The 21,727-nt window shown below is 39.8% G+C and overlaps 1 protein-coding gene across 1 annotated transcript in view; it reads right to left on the bottom strand.

Annotated features, from left to right (window-relative positions):
* RERE (arginine-glutamic acid dipeptide (RE) repeats) overlaps nt 1-21,727 on the bottom strand; it is a 461,041-nt gene that overhangs the window by 91,648 nt on the left and 347,666 nt on the right. The window contains exon 11 of the mRNA XM_012662585.1: nt 14,689-14,787. Within this exon, the coding sequence (XP_012518039.1) occupies nt 14,689-14,787 (99 nt within the window). The remainder of the gene's footprint in view (nt 1-14,688; nt 14,788-21,727) is intronic.

Raw genomic sequence — 21,727 nt, 5'->3', positions numbered from 1 at the left:
CTACTTTGGCTCATCTACTGCCACACTGATCTTCAAGGACAGTTCCAGTCTTATCATTCCCCACACTCAAAAATATGTCATTATTCTTCATTTCTATGGAATTAAACATAAACTTCTCAGTCAAGAGTGGAGGGCTCTGAATCAGTTATCTTACACATTCTCCCACCCATAAGTTTCATTCAAACTGGGCAACCCATTATTAACCAACCACCCACATTCTTTTATGCCTTTGTTCTTTCAGTAACCTTTGTCAACTCTGCCTGGTGAAATCCTACCCATCCCTCAAGGTTCTTCTCAAATAACACCTCTTCCACAGCACCCTTCCGATCTTCCTGTCCAAGAGCAGAGAGCAGCTGTCTACCCTCTGCAGCCCTGTTGACTCTAGCACACCATCCGGAGCAGAAGAGGCACTCAAAAAAACTTTTCAATTGTGTGTTCTCTCTAGGCTGTCTGTGGCGACAATGTCCAAATCAAGCACCCATTTATACCTATTGCCAAATCAGTCAAGGATGCCACAGTGGGATAGCTCGTCATCTGCCACACTGCCGAGCAATTATCAAGGTTAGTGGTGATTCCCACAGAGATCTTAGCAGAGAAAGAACACATGCAGTTTATTTGTCTTAAGTCAGTGATGTGTTCCTTTCCTTTTGTACAGGGGAAATCAATAATGTCTTTTTAATCTTGTTTCCAAAAAACTAAGCCAAATAGAAAAAATGTCACTTAAACAACAGAAGAACAAACTAACAATGATGGGAACAGAAGATTCAACTAGAGGAAGAATTATGACAGTGAGCAGTAGATAAAGGGGTTTCACAAGCATCCAGCAGAGTCCTGCACAGAGTAGGTATGGAACCGCAGTGGAATTAAATACAGTAAAAAGTGAAAAATAAAGTCCTTCTTCTCTTTCTCTCTTTATGTATAATTTTTAAAAGACAAATCTAAAGTTTATTATCTAGACCCAGACAAAAATGTTTGGTTTTCAACTTCAAGAATCCACCACCTCTTTTGTAAAGAGAACCAAGGCTCAGAAGAGTGCACCCCTACATAGGTACATCCTCATAAGGCTTGAGTGCCTGAAATGACTTTTTAACCGGTAGAAAGTAATATGATGTAATTAATGCTTACTGACTCCTTTAATGTGTAAGCAACCAGATTATGCATCTCAAAGTATGACCTAAAAGCAAGAGAAATCTAAGTGGATCTTTGGAATGTTTGGCAAGGATTTTAGAGAGAGAGAGACAGAGAGAGAGAGAGACAGAGAGGGAATGTGAGCTGATTATGAAGTCAGAGAGTTCAACGACGGAGACAAGCTATCAAGGTCAGGATGCTCTGGGGTCATAAACTTGCAAAGCAACTATAAAGCTGACAAAGAAGTTGAGCTGCCTCAAGGGATGATCTGAAAGTAATTTTCTAGGTTTTGTTATTGCTAAAGGATTGGAGACTTTCATTTCCATGGACTGGACTAAATGGGAAGATCCCCCAAATCCACAGTCTATCCCACTCTTTAAGCTGCTTTGGGCAGACAAAAACATACACTGGGGAAAAGAATCCTTATTCAATAAATCGTGCTGGGAAAACTGGATAGCCACATGTAGAAGACTGAATCAGGATCCACACCTTACACTTCTCACAAAAATCAGCTCACGCTGGGTAACAGATTTAAACCTAAGGAGTGAAACTATTAGAATTCTAGAGGAAGATGTTGGAAATACTCTTCTAGACATTGGCCTAGGCAAAGAATTTATGAAGAAGACTCCAAAGGCAATCACAGCAACAACCAAAATAAATAAATGGGACCTGACCAAATTAAAAAGCTTCTGCACAGCCAAAGAAATTGTCACAAGAGCAAACAGACAACTACAGAATGGGAGAAAATTTTTGCATGTTACAAATTCGATAAAGGGCTGATAACCAGAATCTACTTAGAATTCAGGAAAATCAACAAGAAAAAATCAAACAACCCTATCGAAAAGTGGGCAAAGGACATGAACAGAAACTTTTCAAAAGAAGACAGAATAATGGCCAACAAACATATGAAAAAATGCTCAACATCTCTAATCATCAGGGAAATGCAAATCAAAACCATAATGAGATATCACTTATCTCCAGTGAGACTGGCCTTTATCAAAAAGTCCCAAAACAATAAATGTTGGCGTGGATGCGGAGAGATAGGAACACTCCTACACTGCTGGTGGGACTGCAAACTAGTGCAACCTCTGTGGAAAGCAATATGGAGATATCTTAAAGAGATACAAGTAGAGCTACCATTTGATCCAGCAATCATTACTGGGCATCCACCCAAAAGAACAAAAGTCGCTCTATGAAACAGACACCTGCACCCGAATGTTTATAGCAGCACAATTCACAATTGCAAAGATGTGGAAACAACCCAAGTGTCCATCAATACATGAGTGGATTAATAAAATGTGGTATATGTATACCATGGAGTACTATTCAGCTTTAAGAAACAATGGTGATATAGCACCTCTTGTATTCTCCTGGAAAGAGCTGGAACACATTCTACTAAGTGAAGTATCCCAAGAATGGAAAAACAAGCACCACATGTACTCACCATCAAATTGGTATTAACTGATCAACACATAAGTGCACATATAAGTATAATATTTATTAGACGTCAGGCAGGGGGGAGGGGGGAGGAGGGGATGGATATATGCATACACAAAGAGTGCGCTGCGCCCCATCCGGGGGATGGACACGCTTGAAGCTCAGACTTCGGGGGGAAGGGAGAGCAAGGGCAACATATGTAACCTAAACATCTGTACCCCCATAATATGCTGAAATTAAAAAAAAAAAAAAAAAAGCTGCTTTGAGAATTTGAAACAGCTTTGCCTGATGAAATCAAGAGTCCCAATACAGGAACAGTTACCACAGACCAGGAACCCAGTGCTCTCTATAGGCAAAGCTATTTTTTAGATTAATGCTAGATGCGTTCTGGGTCCAGGTTCAACTGGTTCCCCAAACCTACACTTATCGAGACCTTGTTAAATTCATTTTCTAAAATTCTCTTTGAAAAATGGATAATCAAGCTTACTTAGCTCTGTTACCCTAATTAATGAAGCCCTAGATGGAAAAAGAAAATGACTAATATTTAGGCTGAATGTACATGTTTAGAAAGCAGCTTATTAGCGAAAGTGTGACACTGCCACAGATTTTAGTTTTAAGTGGTGTCTCCCAGAGAAGACTCAGAGCTGTTAAGAGGAAGACAAAGGACTGAAGTAACATAGAGCACAGCCACTGGTGATGGGGCATCCTTCCCTTCCACTCCAATACAGCCAGCAATACTCATTAACATGCATCTCTGCAGCCTAAAAGATTTAGTTTTATTAATGCTGATGGGAAATATTAGAAAAATAAATTTATAATCAAAACTTATAAATCGGTTGCCAAGAGATCTAAAGAATTTTTAGTAACAAAAGGACCCTGTGTGTGTGAGTGCATGTACATGTGTGTTTTCAAATTTCTTAAACAGGAATGACCACATCAGCTTATGATACAACATCTAGCCAATGTTCTACCTGGCAAGTAAAAGGATGGGATAGACAGTAGACCCAGGCCGGCTCTAGTCCAAACACACCTGCCAGCCACCAGCGACTGCAAAGACCTTCTCCTCTCCCTTCCTTCTCCTTTGCTTATCATTTCTTAGATTAAAAATCTAAGATCCAAGAAGGGAGGTGGGAAGGCTCTGCAGTCACAGCGCTGGCTGCCAGCTGAGGACTGACAGCCAGGCCTTCTGACTCTCCAGCTGGTCTTCTTTCCACAAACCACAAGGCTTCTTCTTGCTGTGTCCCCCCACCCACTCAACAATAAGTCCTCCAAATGGGAGAGAGAACAGCATGACTCATCCTCTTAAGAAGGTAAATGTGCCTTCCCCACAGTGAAACCGACGCCCTCAGACAGCAGAGCCAGGAGGGACACTGGACAATGGTGACAAAGCTGTAGTTCAGGGTGCCCTGGGCATTCTCCCATTTTCAGAATAGCATCTTTCTAGTGTTCTTGGGAGCATGATTCTTAAATAGTTAGTAAAATGATCCAGAATGTCAGAGTATACCTTAAAAAAACAGGCTGGGAGACTTTTCACCCTTAGGCAGCATGGTGTAATTCCAGTCATTCTGGTCCATTCTCCTACTTTTTAGTTCTTTTTTTTTTTTTTACTTGCGACTTTCCCTGCCCGCTCCCTAATAGTTCTTTGGTATATTTATTTAACAGTCTTCTATTTCCCATTGCTGAGATTAACTACATGGGATAAGCCCTTTGCAAGGGAAGAAAACATTCTAAAAGTGATAAAATATGGGGAGCACACCAGAGGTTTCCAGGAAACTTGAGAGAAAAGATCTGTTACCCACATATCACAGTCACGAAAAGACTGCCCAAGACAACAGGCGGCCTTAGGAAAAAGATCAGCAAACGAAGAAAGTACTGGGGTGTACGGGAAGGGTGTGTTAATCAGAAGAGCAGGATTAACGCAGGCTACCTATGGAACGCCTGCCTTCTCTCTCCATCATTCGTTCTCTCATAGTGGAACATCTCGACCACACATGTTAAAAAGTATCAGGCAAAGAATCAGCTTTTCCACTAGAATCTAGAAAATAAAGCCACAGACAACTGGAAGGGGTAAGGTGCTCCTTCCAAAGGAAGCTACTAAGACAAAAAGAATAGGGGAATATCCAGTTAATTCTGCTGGTGCTTAGAGCATGACCTGGCTCTATGCTGGTCAAAGAAGCAACTTCCCTAGATGCTGGCAACTTAGGAGCTCACCCAACTGGGCCACTCCACTGATGTGATTTTGAGGTTTCTCTTCTATTCAACCCTATCGAATGACATTCTCTGATTACCAACCCTGCTCAGGTGCTGAGCTAGGTTCTGGAGATACAAAAAGAATTAAACTACAATCCCTGCCCTCAAGACTTCCCAGTCTAGTGTGGAGGAGGCACCCAAATGAACATGGCATCACAATCCAGTGGGATAGAGCCCCACACAACACAAGTATGTATCTGCAAATCTTCAAAAGAGACCTGACAACTGGACAACTTCCAGGCCTTCATCAGTAAAGGGTCACTCCTCATTCTAAAGGACCTCATGAACATCCTAGCCTCTCATGAAAACGAGGTCATTGGGGAAAGAAGAACAAAACACTAGAGAACATTAAACTTGGTCCAGCACTCTGACTAGTGCACTCAGCATTAATCCTCTAGACATTAAGAATAATCACCATAAGCCTAGACAAACAAATGCCAGTTGACAATGCAAGCTGGCCTACTCTGTCAAACAGCAGTATTAGAGGGCCTCTTCCCTGAGTTGAGTCACAAAGCCAGGATATTTGGTCCAAGAAAATAAGATTTCTGAAAACACTTTCTCTTTCTACTAGGTGGTATAATTCAGAGTATGACATCTACAGTCTTAAGTAGTTCACAGTCGTCACTTCTTGAATTAAAATTTGTTAGAAAATGTCTAATGACACGAGTCACTACTGCTCTTAAGACAGAGGTACAGGAGGTAGCCTTTTCTTTCTAGGTATTTTTCTTGCTGCCTACTCAGGAAAAACAGCTCTTCTGACAAATGTTGAACTCACAGTAAACACATGTAGTAAACATTGTCTAAACCAGTTATAAATCCGAAATGCTTCAATCTTGACACAATGAGCTGCTGCAGAAGTCAGAGGAATGCATGACTCAGAATCCTACATGACTGAACCATGAAAACATTGTTATGGAAGATGCTCTGGAAGGAGAAAACAGAACAGCCCTCAAAACTTCCTCATTAATTCAGTACCAATAACTTAACTGTGAGGTACAAATCAGGTATGAACACGCTGGTCTAAGATCCCCACAGCCTTCTGACCTCATCTGCTTCTCTGCTCCAGCCACACTTGGGCACTGGTGCTATTCCTTGAACTCACTACCAGGCAAGCTTCCGCCTCAGGGCTTTTGCATTTACTGTTCCTTGGCCCAGAACACTCTTCCCCTATATATTCACAATGCTAGCTTCCTCAATTTTTTTTAGGTCTTTATTCAAAAGTGATCTTCTGAGGTTACCTTAAGTAAAAGTTTGACCCCATTATCCCATATTTCATATCACTTTCCCTATGTTTTTCATCTTTAGCACTTAGCTAAGACATTGTATATGTCTCCTAGTGACCTTGTTTTAATCTATTTTCCCTGCTACAATGTCAGCTCCATGACGACACGGATTTTTTTCTGTTTTGTTCACTGCTATATCACCAGCATATCAAATAGTGCCTGGCAGAGTGTTGGTGTTCTGTAAATATTTGTGGAATGAATGAATGAATTTCAACTAGTATTCTAAAATCAGAACTGAATGTGTACCCTGATAAACACGAAGGGGTCATCCTATCTTCATGTTCACACAGGGTCGAGAATCACAGAAAGCTGGCAGGCTTGCCACCTGCCAAACCGACACGGAACAAAAGGAATGTAGACCCACAGAGACAGACTTGAGTCTCCACAGCAAGTTGGCGAGGTCAATTTCAGGGACTCTCTTTCTCCCCTTATGACTACCAAACATGTTTTTCTTCCTAATACCTCAATACTTTGCTTTATAAATGTGGAAAACACATTAAAATTCACCCACACAAGGATACTTTAGAAAAATATCTTAAAGCAAGTGCTAAAACATCAGGTGTAAGTGTCAGCAGCACGCAGGGTGTTAGGGGAAGAAGAATAACTATCAAAACACTACAAGGGAAGATTTAAAAAAAATAGGCTGGAGGCTGGCACCCTAGTGAAGCAGCAATTAGGGAGCTACCAAGATCGTTGCTACCTCTATCTAAAAAAGACTTCAGCGTTTTGGGTGTTTTGGTTTTTAAAGAGACAGAGTCTCCCTCAGTCCCCCAGGCTAAAGTGCAATGGTATGATCATAGCTTACTGCAGCCTCAAACTCCTGAGCTCAAACGATCCTACTGGCTCAGCTTCCGGTGTAGCTGGGACTACAGGCATATGCCACCCAGTATGCCTGGCTAATTTTTAAATTTTTCTGTAGAGGCAGGGGTCTCACTATGTTGCCCAGGCTGGTCTTGAACTCCGGGTCTCAAGGGATCCTCCTGCCTTGGCCTCCCAAAATATTAGCATTACAGGTGTGAGCCGTCACGCCTGGCCCTTTTTATTTTTTTAAGGAGATAGGGTGTCACTCTGTTGGCTGCAGTGCAGTGGCACAATCATAGCTCACTGCAGCTTCAAACTCCAGGTCTCAAGCGAACCTCCCATCTCAGCCCCCCAAGTAGCTGGGACTACAGGCATGAGCTACCAAACCCAGCATGACTGTAGATTTAAAGACAGAAGTATGCTAGGAGAGAGGAGACAGCTTTAAATGAGTTACTTCCTTGCATGGTAGGGTTCCCATTTTTTACTTCCTATTTCCTTCCCCAAACCCTCAATTCCAGTTTCCAGTCTAATATGTCTCACCTGTGAAAATGTAAGTCTCCAATGCCACTATACATAGAATGTTCCAAGCATACACATTAAAATTGACTCCAGTTCTGTTGCTAAGAAACTGGAGAAGAAAAAATGTTTTCCACCCTCATCATTTATACAATAACCACTCTGTCTACAGGAGAATAAATGCAATCTCTCAAGCCCCCTTGTGTTTTGTTCTCATTTTTTAAATGAACAGAGAAAGATGATCGAGTAGCCAAAGTGTATGCTATCTCCATTTTTTTACATGTCCTTGAAAACGAGATGGAAAACATGGTTTCCAGAACCCACTGCTCTAGTATTTATTAATCTTTCAAGTTGAAGATTACTCCCCCCTTACTCTCCCCCAAGGAAAAATGAAAAATGTCCCATAAAAAGTACTCTCTGATTTTAAAAGATTATCCTAGCAGCAAGGAATAATTTAGGGTACAGTTGTATTCAATGTGAGATTCCCACATCTAAGTTCTGTTTTACACAGTCCCAACGCCTAAACACAACACATGCATAAACACACATGCATACACATGGAGCCCTAAAGAAACGCACAAGGTATTGTTGACTTTTTTATTTTTTGATCTAAAAATGGGGCTGGGGATGACGAACTTAAAAAACACACTGGTTAACAAAAATGAGAAAGAGAACGATCTTGTTTAAAAAGAAAGAGAAGTCAGAGCATACCAACTTCTCAGACAACAGCATAAAGAGTAAGCCTGGAAAGTAATAAAGCCATGTATATGACAGGCGAGGTCACAGTTGAAGTTGCACATTTAACCCAGAGGTAACTTCTAAAGACATGAAATGGTGAAATAAATTTTTGAAATATCTCTTTCCTTCTAATGCTTATCCTACCTCATTTACTAAAGGATTTTAAAAATACATTTCTCTTTATAGCTCGTTAAACAGTAGAATCTTTCTGCAAACTAACTGACAGAATTGATTGCCTTACATCAACTTTTCTGCACATACAATTGATTTTTAATTCACTCTCATTTCCGAAAGGACTTGACAATCAACTCCAGTCTATCTACACTACTAACTTCTTTAAACAACGGTTTGGTTCAAAGGCTAATGGGAGCTAACCATAGGAAAAATAGTCCAATTTTATTAAAACTTAAAACATTAGGCAAATCTCACTTGAATCTAGATTTTTCTTTTTTAATATCAAGGGCTAATTTTTACCATGGGTTATAAAAAGAATACATAACATGAAGTAATATGTATATTACATATGTGTAAGTAATATATCTACATTTCCCTTATTTTTCCTATTCCCATATCTATCAATTTAGTTGTTCATAAGAAACAGTATCAATTTAGTTTGAAATTGGAGGAAGGGCAGTTAGTAGAGAGAAAAATCTACTTTGGTTCAATTTAAAATTTACTAAGTATCTATCTATTATGTGATGCACTAAATAAACCATGTCTATATTTTGGGTTAATAGTGAAGTTTCCAAGTGAACTGTAAAATTTTTCATGTTAAAGTCTTTTAGAAAGTGAGAATTTCAATGTTATGACATGCAAATCTGTGCACACACATAAATTGAAAATGACACAAAACCATGCATGTACATAAACAAAGACAGGAGAGAGCAAGAACCCAGTAAGCAAACTGTGAGATGATGTGTTAGTGGTGAGGTTTTAAATCCCCTTTAATGTTTTTATAATGTTGTTCTAACAACAGAGAAAATTTGCATAAAATTCTAAAAAGAAGGGAATGGGTTCATACTAGATGACCTACAGGATTCTCCTATCACCAACATTTCTTAAATGACTACATAGGATGGTCAACAACTCTCAAAATTTTACCATTCCTAAATATAATTAAGCCCTCCCCTACATTGCTGATGTAAAATTTCAAAATAAAACACCAGGATTATGACTACTTTAAACCCACGTGATGGTAACTGCAGGCTGTGACAGCCTCTCTCCCTTTTGTCATTATCCCCAGTGCTCTGCTTTCACCTCTGCAACCTCCTGCTGGTATAGGACTTTAACTTGGATTTTACTGTGAATTCTATTTTCTTCAGCTGCCACACAAATAGTAAATAAAATTCATTGTATTTTTGCCCCACTAAGCAGCTCTGTCTTCTGGCACACCCAGATGCCTGGCTTGAAAAGAGTGAACAATGAAAATGATGTTTTCTCAAGCAGACATTCCAAAAAGGGCATAACAAAGGCATCTGAAGATGCTGCTGGGGAAAGACCATGCAAATAGCTGTGTGTATGCTGTGTAATTCCTTGATCAGCTGCACAGGTCCACTGGATTACAAATTTAGAAAATTACTTCGCCACTTCATGTAAATTTTAAAAGAAGAATTTTCATTTCTACTTATGATACACTGAGCTTTACACTGAAGGAAGGTTTAGATGTTTTAAAATTTATGGACTTGTAAATAGATCCATGTACATGGCCAATTAAGGTTTATCACCACCATGGATTAACCATCTTTGGATAAAAATTTCAGAGCTTAGTTGTATCTAGGTTGTTGACCTCAATGTATTACATCAAAGTTGGTATAAAATATTTAATGGGGGGCGTATTTCAGGATAAAAGCTACCGCTACCCAAGATGAAATGGAAACACCTTGCAGTAATATCACAAGCAATAAAACCTTCTTGCACCTTGTGCAACAACTGGATTTTTGCTGAAAGCTAATTCAACATGAAAATAATTTCAAAAACCAAATACAGCCAAATGGATAGAAAGCAAAGGTTGAAATGCACAGCTCAGTGGAGCACCCAATCTTACAACCTTGCAAGTCAGGCCAAACTCTACAAGGAAAATGCAAGCCTTGAATTTTAAAAAGAATTCAATTAGCATCCTCAGTATTTCCATAATCAACAGCTGAATGCTAATTGAGAGCACAGCATCAAGCAGCAACGGAATCCCAGTGCAATAAGCAACAACACAGCAGCAGCAAATGCTACCTTCAGCTCGCATGCATAAATAAACAGAATTAGTAACTATCCAAGCATGGAAGGGTGACTTAATCTGTTTCGATTAGGTGCAGTTCAGCCTGGGGCCTTTGTGTTATATTTGAATGTATTCATCATGTTTAATTAAAAACCTAATAATCTAGGGTTTCAATTTGGGGGCTTTTTTCTTTAAAGTTCTAAACTGTATTTCCTGTGCTTTCTATTCCTAAATTCTATTAATTTAGATGACTTCCTGAAAGGAACAGTACTTTTAGCACGATGTACATGAACTTGTTTAACCATCCATACAACTCTCATAGGGAGCCTCCAGCCATTGCTTTGGTTCCATCTTTGCCCACACCACAGTATTTAATAAGCTTTATGAATTGGCCTAGCATTTCTTCCAGAATGTTTCTCTGGTTTGACCCAGTTTATTTGGCCTGAAAAATATGCCATGAGCTACCTGCTAAGGTGTTTCTGACAGTCACTTCCCGGAAGCAGAATTCATTTGCAGGATCTAGTACAGAATTTGACAGAAATTGGCATAAATTTGGCTTCAGTTCAAGAAGATTTAAAGTATCTCAGCCCCAAAGCAACTTCAATTAGAAACACCACATCTATGTACACACAAACTGTCAGGGGAAGTACTGAGAGAAAGTGTGAGATGGAAGGCTTCCTACTGTATAATCTGAGGTCTAAGATCTCCAGAATTAATGATTATCTAAAGGCCTAAGAAAAAGAGGTTGGGTGATAGGATGATGATGATGAAAAATTTGGGAGCTTTTTCCAAAAATGAAACTTTTAAGATCAGCTTTGGATATATGTAGAAGTTTTTCTCTTTGATGTTAATTCTTAATTATTATTACAAGTTTTAAAATGCTGGATTAAAGATGATCTTAATTATAGTGAAGAATTTTTTAAAACGATAACCTTGAACAAAGAGTCACCAATGTTTAAGCCCCTCCTAGGGAGAGACATTATCTTCATCATTAATAAGTCCTCATCCTTAGTAAGTTTATAAACCAGGAGGGCAATCAACTCAGAAATAAAGACTTTGGAGAACAAACAGTTGGCAGTTATAGCACAAAAATTAGCATGAGGAGGCAAAGGATTAACTGCCAGCAAAAGATGCAAACAGGAGATGCAGTTCAGAAGAGGGAGCAATGGCCGTGGGATGGACAGAGGAACTGAGCTAAGCCATGGAGACCGGTCAGGGTCCAGACTGGCATGACAGAGGTTAGTTTCTTCACAGAGCAGGGGCCTGCCAGGGTCAGGAGGTACCTGGGCCCAGCCTGTTCACTGCACAGGGGATTCAGGCCCTCAGGTGCTTATTCCACCAGCCTTCTCACAGGGGCAGCTGCTTCCAAGTATTTGTATAAATGTAAAGAGAAATAACCGTTAAAGTTAACAAAGTTTAAAAATAACTATTATAGAATGTTCCAAGGATACAGAAAACTGGGAGGGGAAAGAAAGGGAGGTAGGCCCATGTACTTAGTTTAGCTGGGACACATTTGTTTTGCTTATTCCTGTGATTCCTGAAGTGAGAAAATGTGGTAAATTCAACATGAGGGGTCCATATGAACACAGATGTTTTTTCATAGCTACAGCCAGGCTCAGGTGAAGAGGGGACTGCCTTGTTGCCACATAAATCTATTCAAAGATGTGATTTGGATGCATTCATCAAAAGCTTCCTTCAATCTCTCAATTATTCAATCACTCCCTCTTACTCACTGTTGAGGTTTCAGAAAGTGAAGCTTCGCTTCCTACAAATAAGGGAACCATTTGATCCCTAGGCTCTGTAAGGGCTGGATGACTGCCAAAACATTTCTCAAAACAAGAAGCAAACATGATAAAAACGAGCCCAAACTGACATGGATTTATGCAGTTAAGGATCATTATCCTATACTCAAAATATTCACCACTCTGGAGTCATGTTTTGTTTTTCAAAATAAAGCCAGGCTCTTTCTGATGGGTAAGACCCCCCTGACCCACCCCTCTTCCCATCTCACTGCTAAAAATCCCTGAGCAGCTGCAGTGGGGACACAGTCAACTTCTTGCCCAATATAAGGAAGTGCTGTAGGAAAACGAAATCAGCTTTCTTTTAAGCAGGAAAAGAGGACTTGGTGCTGTATATTTTTAAAATTCTAGAGGGAATGAAAGGTCATGGGAGAAAGGAAGGAAGGGAGGGAGGAGAGTCATGGCTGGAAAGGAGCTGGAGGCAGGAGTAAGAAGAGGGTCTGTGGGGGAACACTGAGAAGAGGCAGAGAGGAGAGAAGACGCCAAAACGACATGGGGACAGAAGGGAGATGCTCAAGAACTGCCGGAGAGTACGACGCATACTGACACGGACCTATAGATTGTGCTATGCCAGGCCAAGAAGAGTGAAAGAAATCTTGGAAAGAGTGGTTAAACGGTCACATGATACATACGTTTCATCTCCTTATGTCCTTCTTCCACAAAGGCTCTTTGTAGAATTTTAAAATCTTAATCAAATCTCTTATCTCTGCGCATAAGTATGTTTATACTGAAAAACAATGTCAACATGACTTCTCAAAACGACCGAATATCGTCATTATTTGGGCCATTGTCTGAACATTAAAGTATGTTTAAGATATTTCCACCTCTTTACTCATCATGTAAGATTTTAATTTTTTTGTATTTAAAACAGCTACACTAACATCATCATAAATCTGATAACATTTAAAGTCTTGAGGGACTATTAGACAGCACTCTATTACCAACCCCTCGAGGGCCATTTCAGTTTATCTTTGCTGCCTCCCAGTTTCGTCCTCATTCCTCTCAACCTTGCCCACCTGGAGCCAGAGCTACTCTAGGAACAAAGTCTCTGCTCTACCTTCCACGTACATCTCAGATCTCAGCACTTCTCTCCACCACGCCGCTCCCGCACTACTCAGTCACCAGCCCCAGCCTGGACTCTGACAGGAGCCCCCGCAGGCCACTGGACTCAACAGCCAGAGTGAGCCCCACCTCCAGAGCCAATCACTCCTCTGCTCAGAAGCTGCTCTGTGCAGAGCAAATTGCAAGGCCCTGACCTGTGTTCCCTCTGGGACACACCCTCCTCCCCCAAACCCACCACCCACCTCTCCTACTACTCCTCTTCTTGCTGAGCTGCAGGTATATTCTTGCCTATTTCTTGAACACGCCAAGCATGCTGTCACCTTTGGGCCCAGAATTCTCTTCTCTCTGATATCCAAAAGGCTCCCCTCCTCACTTAGCTAAGGTCTCACCTAAATGTCAGTTACCAGGATTTTTTCCTGGTCCCTCTTACATAAGACAGTGCTCTCACCCGGGCGATTCCCCATCCTCATTACCCAACTCTATTTTTCCTCAGTGCTCTACCACCACTTGACACATACTGATTTATTATGGTTTCCCCTCAGAACATAAGACTCTTAAGGAGGGACCTTGTGTTCTTCTTGATACAGCCTGTCTAGCACAGAACTAGGCACACAATGAGCACTCAATAAATAATAATGAATAAATGAAAGAGAGCAGGATCAAGAAAGCACATACAATTCCTAAACACTTTCTCAACACGCAGGTGAGGAACTTGCAATCAGTATGTGTCTCAGTGCCAGCCTTCATCTAAATTTCATTCCACTTGAAGGGCAAGTGTCAAGCGGTAACATTTGTACTGAAAACTGTATTTGCACAAGCACAAGAAATCTGTTAAGTCTTTTATAGCAATACCTTTTACAAGTCACAAGATGGGGATGTAGCTTCATGAGAACTCCGTCTGCTGGATGGGAATCTATGGGTTTGCAAGTCTGTATTTGTGGGCACATTTCTCTCTCCCCACATCCTTCAATGGGCCACAACAATTGAATCAACATGTATAACCCACTGTATTTACTCAAGCAAGACTATGCTTCTTTTAATTAATGTCCTTCAGTAGGTTAGGGGTCCTACAAGTCACCAACCCTACTCTAGGTTATGTATCAACTGATTTTAACATGCCTGCATCTTTAAACAGGGAGGTACCACAAGCTAGCTTGCATCAAAAATAAATTCAAATTCACTTTTTTAAGGAATAACTATCGATTTCTTCTGTCTTTCCATGAAATGTGGGCAAATCTTTCCCATCATCTACGGAATCTTATCTTACTAAAATCAAGTCTTTCTGTACAATTATGAGGCTTAAAGAAAGGCTCTTGCCTTTTGACTAACGGATGCCATGGACAGACTCTCCGCATAACTGAATCTTCTGAATGAGCTCCTTTCCCTGAGTAGCAGGGAGGTCACACACCAAGAAGCAAACGCCCCAATGACCCAGAACACGAGGCAAACGCAGGTTCATGCTCACCACTTCATCCTCGGTCCAGCACTTCTCGATCAGCTTGGGCACAGGCTTCTTCACCAGGCGCTGCAGGGCTTTGCCAGCATCATAACCACTTTCATGTAGCTAAAACAACAACAATTTTAGTTAATTAACTGCACCAAACAACAGAACTGGAAATGAATCAACAAAAGGCAAGCCCTGCATTTACTGTCTCTAACAGTGCAATCCCCAACCCCTGGGCCACAGACAGGTACCAGTCCCTGGTGCCAAAAAGGTTGGGGACCACTGCTCTAATAGACAAAATCAAGAAAGGGACATACAGACTCACAATCATTTTAGTCAGCATGGTAATCTTTTGGAACCATCCCCTAAGTTCTAGGTGTTCTGGGAGAGGGAGACAGAAAGGCAGAGAACACTTTGGCAACGATAGGAATAGGATTAACAACAAAGCATACACCTAGTGAACATTTGGCCTGGCAGAGTGCTCAGCACATTCCATGCACTCGTTATCTCACCTGACACTGTGATGAAAGTATTTTCTCATCTAATCTTATGGGATAGGAACTATTGTCACCCCATTTTACAGATGAGGAAACTGAGGCACAGAAAGATTAAGTAAAGGTACTCACCACACTGAGCCAGTAAGTGGTGGAGCCAGGACTAACACAGCCAGCAGGATACCCACTCTTGTCCCCTTTTCCCCAAAGCGGCCTAAAGGCATACTAGATTATGTTCTTTCCTTTTAGCATTTCTGAAGTTTTTCAACTATAGTAATTTCACTAAAAAACATTTAAAGTGCCTGAACTATAAGAGCTTTTCAAAGAAAATAATTATGTAATAGTATGCTAATTTTCAGTACTTACAAATGAAGATTCTAATTTATCTACACATACAATTCCCGGTAGGACCCAATTTCTCTCATGTTAAAGCCAATCAACTTTTCTCACCCTGTATCTTTTCAACCCAGTGCACTGCCTGATACCACCGACTCCTTCTTCCCTTGCCAAGACACTCCTGCTGTGGCTTCTATGACCCCAACCACTTCTCTTAGTTCCTGAGTCCCAACTTATAGATGGTAGAGAAATAGCAGGTAAAAAGATAATCTTGCTCTCTCTACTTCTCCAAACTGTTACTTGTCACTCAAAATTCTCACTGGAAATCTGCTTTTCCTTTATATAGCTAGTCTCCTGACAAAAGAACTGATTTTGGCTAAGACTTGTATCTCCGGTGCCTAACACGTCCATAGCATAAGGTGATACTCTAAAAACACTTGCTAAATTAATAAAGAATAAATAAATAAATGCCTTCAACGATTGTCCCTAGGTAGACGCAGTCAAAGTCTAAATCTCTGTGTATTCAAACTCATTCAGCCTGCGATGACTGAGTGCCTAGCATGTTCCAGGCAATGAATGTATCAGACCCTGGGATACAGCAGTGAGCAACAGGCAGAGGAATCGCTGCCCTTACGGAGGAGACAATCTGATCTTTTCACTGTGCTTCATCCCCTTATTTCGACAATCTGCCAGCATTTGCTGAATACCCAGGACAAGTTAAAGCACAAGCCTTAATAAATCACAGTCCTTATTTCTAGGAAACTCACAAACTGGTGGGGACATGTGGGGATACAACACATAGAAGATGACATGATCAAGTCGGCTGCTGGTTGCCTGGGTTTAGGCAAAGAGCTATGGAATCACAAGATTCCTCTACTAGAAGACTCATGAGAAGGACACGCAGATTGCCTTCCTAGCAACTGCCGTAGCCCCAGGGCTGGGCACACAGTAAGTGGCAATAAATACTGGAAATGAATGAATGAATGAATGTTGGAAACATACACAAGTCTCTCTTTGAACTATCTAACTACTGTTGAAAGGGGTATCAAACATATCCATTTTCATAGCTCTCTCAGCAAAATGGAAAGTATTAAAAATTTAAATTTCCAGAGCATTCTTCCTCTTTAGAGGACAGTAATTTATTTTAAATCAAGACTGGGAATTCCAGGCTGTATGTCTTCTGTAAGTCCACTATCTTAAAACAAAACAAAATATCTACAACAATGATCAATGCTGGGTCTCACTTTGGAGTGGTGGTAATAGTGAATAAATATTAACATTTACTTTTATGGCATTCATCGTTAGACTTTGTAAAATGTTACCATAATTTGCAAATGTTTGAAAACTATTCAATCTAGCATCCTTTCAGAGGTATAAAAGGATTTACAATAAAGTTAGATTTTCATACTTTGCCTTATATCCAAACAAATATATATTTTGCTAAGTTCTATAATATAATGAGAATTTATAATGACAGCTTAACATGAATTAAAACTGAATAAAAGGAAAAAATCAAATGCCTATTCAATTGAAAAAGCACACATTTTAGTGATAATCTGAAATCGAATCAAGCTGATCAAATTATGAATTTCTAATAAAAGGCTCATGGCAAAATTAACATTTTATGAGGTCATTATAGTTTATGGAATAATTAATTATAAGAAAAGTTTGAAAAACTATGGACTTCGGAGCCAGAATGCACGGATTCAAATTCTAGCTCTATTACTTACTAGGTATGTGACCTTGAGCAAGTTATTTACCGTTGTCGTGCCTCAATTTCTACATCTTTAAAAATGGGTATAATAATAACATTGACCTTTTAAGGCTATTGTGAGGATAATATTACAAATATATTAGCTACTTCTTTAAAAAAGGAAAGAAAAAAAGGAAGTAGTCTCATCTCGACTTTTGTCAATCTTCTAGATTAGACAGTAAGTAGTCTTTTCAGAGACAGAAAAATTTTTTTTAAACTATAAACAAAAACCACTTATGTTTTGCATAATTACCCATGTCAATACTTTATGAAATTTGATTAAAACTTTGGTACAGTACACAGGAAAATTTTTTAATTTTTCAATCTTATGTGCCCAGTAGTAGGAAATCACGCATAAGAACATAAGGCCCACTCTAAAAGCAAACTGCTGAGTGCATGTTTAAATCACATCTCATTAATCCCTATGACATTCCTGCCTTCTGGTGAACCAAGGAACCAAGGAGAGCTGTAAACTATAGATGGAAGAAATGCTTCCACTAACTGGCTGAGTGAATTGTGGCTGGTGAGCTTGTCCGAGAGGAGGGCTACTGCCTGCACGTACCTCTCAGCCACATTTCTAGCGAGGTGTTTAACTGAGAAAGAGGCATTTCCCCTAAAAATACCTCAGTATTCTTCCTTCTTTTATAAAAGTTAATTTCGGATTGTACTTTCCCCTGAAGAAGCTGTTACAATTTATGTGGTAACTAGAGCTTCTTCTATTCTGTTCTCTAAATAATGGGTAATTCCCTCCTTTCATTTGATCTACTGTCTGCCTGGCCTCTTAAAATATTCCTATTCCTGATCGTTCCATGATGTAAACCCAATAAATATTTAGTGCCTACCCCTCCCACCCCAATACAAAGAAACATATGAAAAGTAAAGAGTGTGGAATTATTTACCAAAAGTCGTGAAATACTTCTTGAATGGATGAAGGCAGAACATTGTCATGCTGTCATCAGTATCTCATAGGGGCTAGGACAAGGCTGGGTCAAGTGGCTGTTCTGGCATGCCCTCCTCCTGGGGACCAAAGGGCATCTTTCTAAAGGGGCACCTTCCTCTCTACCTACTAGGAATCTTGTCTGAGAATATTCTCAGAGAGAGCTTTACTTACATCGTTAAAGAAATACTTTGATTATGTTTTATTAAAGATACACTTTAATATAACAGAAGTTGTTATGGCCCACATAGTTCTGGAACAGGGAAGATCATCTTTATAGCACTTCGGGGAAACTACTGGAGTTCAGGGCATCCTTCATTCCTGCAACACGAATTTATTGAGTGCTCAGCTGTGTCAGGTACTCTTCTGAGTGCCAGGATGGATGCAGCTCTGAACAACAAAGACAACAGACATCAGAAACTTCTGACTAAGAGTAGTGCACAGCCTGAGAATCAGAATAAACGTGCCGTTCCAGTGTGACACATCTATCTACATGTCACGTCCAAACTTTAGGGTCCTAAAAGGTTGGGGTCTACCTTCTTTGCTTAATGCATCATGATCAAATAAGCCCGTCTTAAAAGGGGTTTGTTTGTTTGTTTGGATGATTATGAAGACTTTCTTCAGATGGTGGCCAAAATAATATTCGAGCAGGAGCTAAAATGGATATTTCAAGTGTATTCCTCATGTAAATAAGAGCTGGTAAGCCTACCAAATTCCTGGCTATCTTAAATCTCTAAAAATTATTATGAAAAACATTCCCCTCTAATATGGCATCAAGCTCTGAAGGAATGAAATAATTTCATCTTGTAAAAAACATTATGTAGGTTTCAAATTTTAAATACAACCACGCAGATCACAACCACACAGAAATATCAGGAAATTCAATGCAGGCTTTCTAACACTGCTAAGGTAAAAGGTCTTTCAATGTGAATAAGACTTCCTACCATTTCCCTAGCTGTTAATAAGGCTGTTCAAAGAAACTGCAATGAAGATGAAGGAAAAAAACTCTCAAATGTCTTAGAGCCTCACTTTGTAGCCATAGAAAAGCAATTAAAGCAAGATAATTAAACCTTTCTGTCCATTTTGCAGCCAAGCCAGGCTGGTAAAATCTGGAATGAAATGCAATTTTAATGTAGAAGGCAGAGAATTACACATTTTGGAACTACTGCAAAAAGCAGGTACCAAGATTCTTTACTCAAATCAGTTTTCATCTCCAAAAGCTACCAATGGCAGAAGCACTTAGGTCTTATGCCATCTCTGTCACCCGGCCCACCACTACAGCAGCATGTCACTTAAGCAGAAACCACTTTCAAATTCATCACCACAGGTGTGTGGTGGTTTTGTTTCTGGTTTTTTTTTTTCCAATCCAATGACCAAGGAAACGTTCACTTGTAAATCTGTCTGCCTCTTTTCTGCATCACTAAACTGCTTGACTACACTTCTACACAAACAAAACCTGTCTTCCCTAAACTACGGGTCAAGCAAGATCTTGGATTTATGGCTGGGGAATTTGATAACAGAACAGTGATTCTTCACCAATCCACTAGCCATTCAAGTCATTCCATCACAGACCTATGTTTTGCCGTTTTCCAGCAATTTGTCCTTTTGCCTGGGCTTGCTCCACAGAATCCTCAGAGATGTGTTCTTTCCTTCGTGTTCTTTCCTTCATTTTTTGTTTGTTCATTGTGAAAGAGCAAATGTGAACTCTTCCCCTGTTAGGTTAGGTGTTTAGCCTTCTTCCAACGCACCTTCTGCAGCAGAAATCCTGGTGCCCATGCCATCCAATGGGAAGTGCCAGGCTCAGAGGCAGGCTGCTCACACCACATTTTCTTTGCCTTCCATTCATTCAACAAAGAGTAACCGACCAACTCCTTGTGCCAGTTACTGTGCTAGCAATGGAGACACAGCGGTGTACAAAGACAGACACGTGTGAACTATGTAAAGTGGAGTTGGTAGGGGATTTTGGTGCTCAAAACAATAGCAGCTTCTGAATAATCAACGCTTGGTGGTTCCACTGTAACAACAGTAACCACTACACTGAATCACTCAGACCCAAAGACACTGAGCCCTAAGTAATTGGACATAGTAAGCCAGCTATACAAAAAGCTCGCAAGGACTTCAGGTGCTCAGCAGCCCCTTCTACATAAATTGTCAAATAGTCAGTGCCTTGTGAAGCCTAGCAAAAACAGCATAGGATTTGAGGCAGGTGACAGATTCTTGTTCCAGCTTTGTCCCAAACCAGCTGCGTTGAGGCATCTGTCAAATGGGTATAACACCACCAGCCCTCAGCTGCATAGCAGAATAATGGAAAGCATTAAATGAAATGAAACGTGTCAAGATACTCTGAAATGTAAATAGCTATAAACTGTGTAGTGGTCCCATCATGGAGAGTAATATTTTAGATACATGGCTCCTACAAAACAACTAGAGGTTCAACAGAGCCGATGACGCTGGTAGTCAATCCATATCTGCAATTGTCTTATTACAGCCTCTGACTTCTTTCTGATTAGCAGAAAGAAAGGATCATGCCACAAGAAAAAAATACATTTCTGCATAATTACCCAAGTTAAATCTGCTACTCTACTCTGCCTGACAAATCATTCCCTCCTTATTACTTTCTATAATTTAATATATATATAAGTGCTTTACTGGCAAGCTTCTCGAAAGAATAAATAATACTTAATGACTGCCTACAGTTTAATTAACTCATGATTGAACTTCTCATGAATTGCTATAAACATTAAATTATATCCTTCCTCAAAGCTGCCATAGATAGAAATCTTGTTTCAAGCTTTAATTCTCCTGCCTAAACAATTCTGAAATTTCAGCAAATCTGTATGTTGGACAGAGAGGTGAGAGAATCCACCTTAATGCCTGGTTATAAAGTATGTTATTTTATAGAGCAAGGACAAGGTCTTAATTTAAATAAGATTGAAAATGTGCACATGTCCGAACACCTCATTAATATTACAGCAGTCATTAAACATCTTCGGATCTCGGCAGTCTTATTAGCATAAACTCTGCGTATTACCACAAGGTTTCAAGTTTCTACTCTGCCTTCTCATCTTAGCTACCATTTTCTGTCTGCGTGATGTTGCAAATAAATTTTCCTTTTGGCATGGCTCAGCTGTCAGGCACCTCTGTTTTATAATGAACCCATGAATTACATCTCCCTGCTCTGACATCTCTGGTCTCACACATCAAAATATTGTTCTTCAATTGTAATTTATGACTTAATTTAAATGTCCCTTTTCCCGTGACCTTTTAAGATCAAATGGCATTGCATCTGGCAGTTTCTACTATGCCAAAGCACACTTTTTCAAATGCAGCCATTATAATAACTGTAGAAAAAGCCTATTTAAGTTGCACTGTATTTAAGCTAACTATTAAATAATTACAGTCCATTAAGAACAACATTAGAACTCAAAGTCTTTTGCTATGCAAAATACACTGTTTATAAATGACAAGAAATTGTCAAAATAGAAAGGAAGAAAGGTAGGATTTGGATTAGATCTTAAATTTTTTATGTAATTTTAATTA

Source organism: Propithecus coquereli, unplaced genomic scaffold (genome assembly GCF_000956105.1).
Source record: "Propithecus coquereli isolate 6110/MARCELLA unplaced genomic scaffold, Pcoq_1.0 Scaffold77, whole genome shotgun sequence".
NCBI lineage: Eukaryota > Metazoa > Chordata > Mammalia > Primates > Indriidae > Propithecus > Propithecus coquereli.
This window is presented reverse-complemented; position numbering and strand designations above follow the sequence as displayed.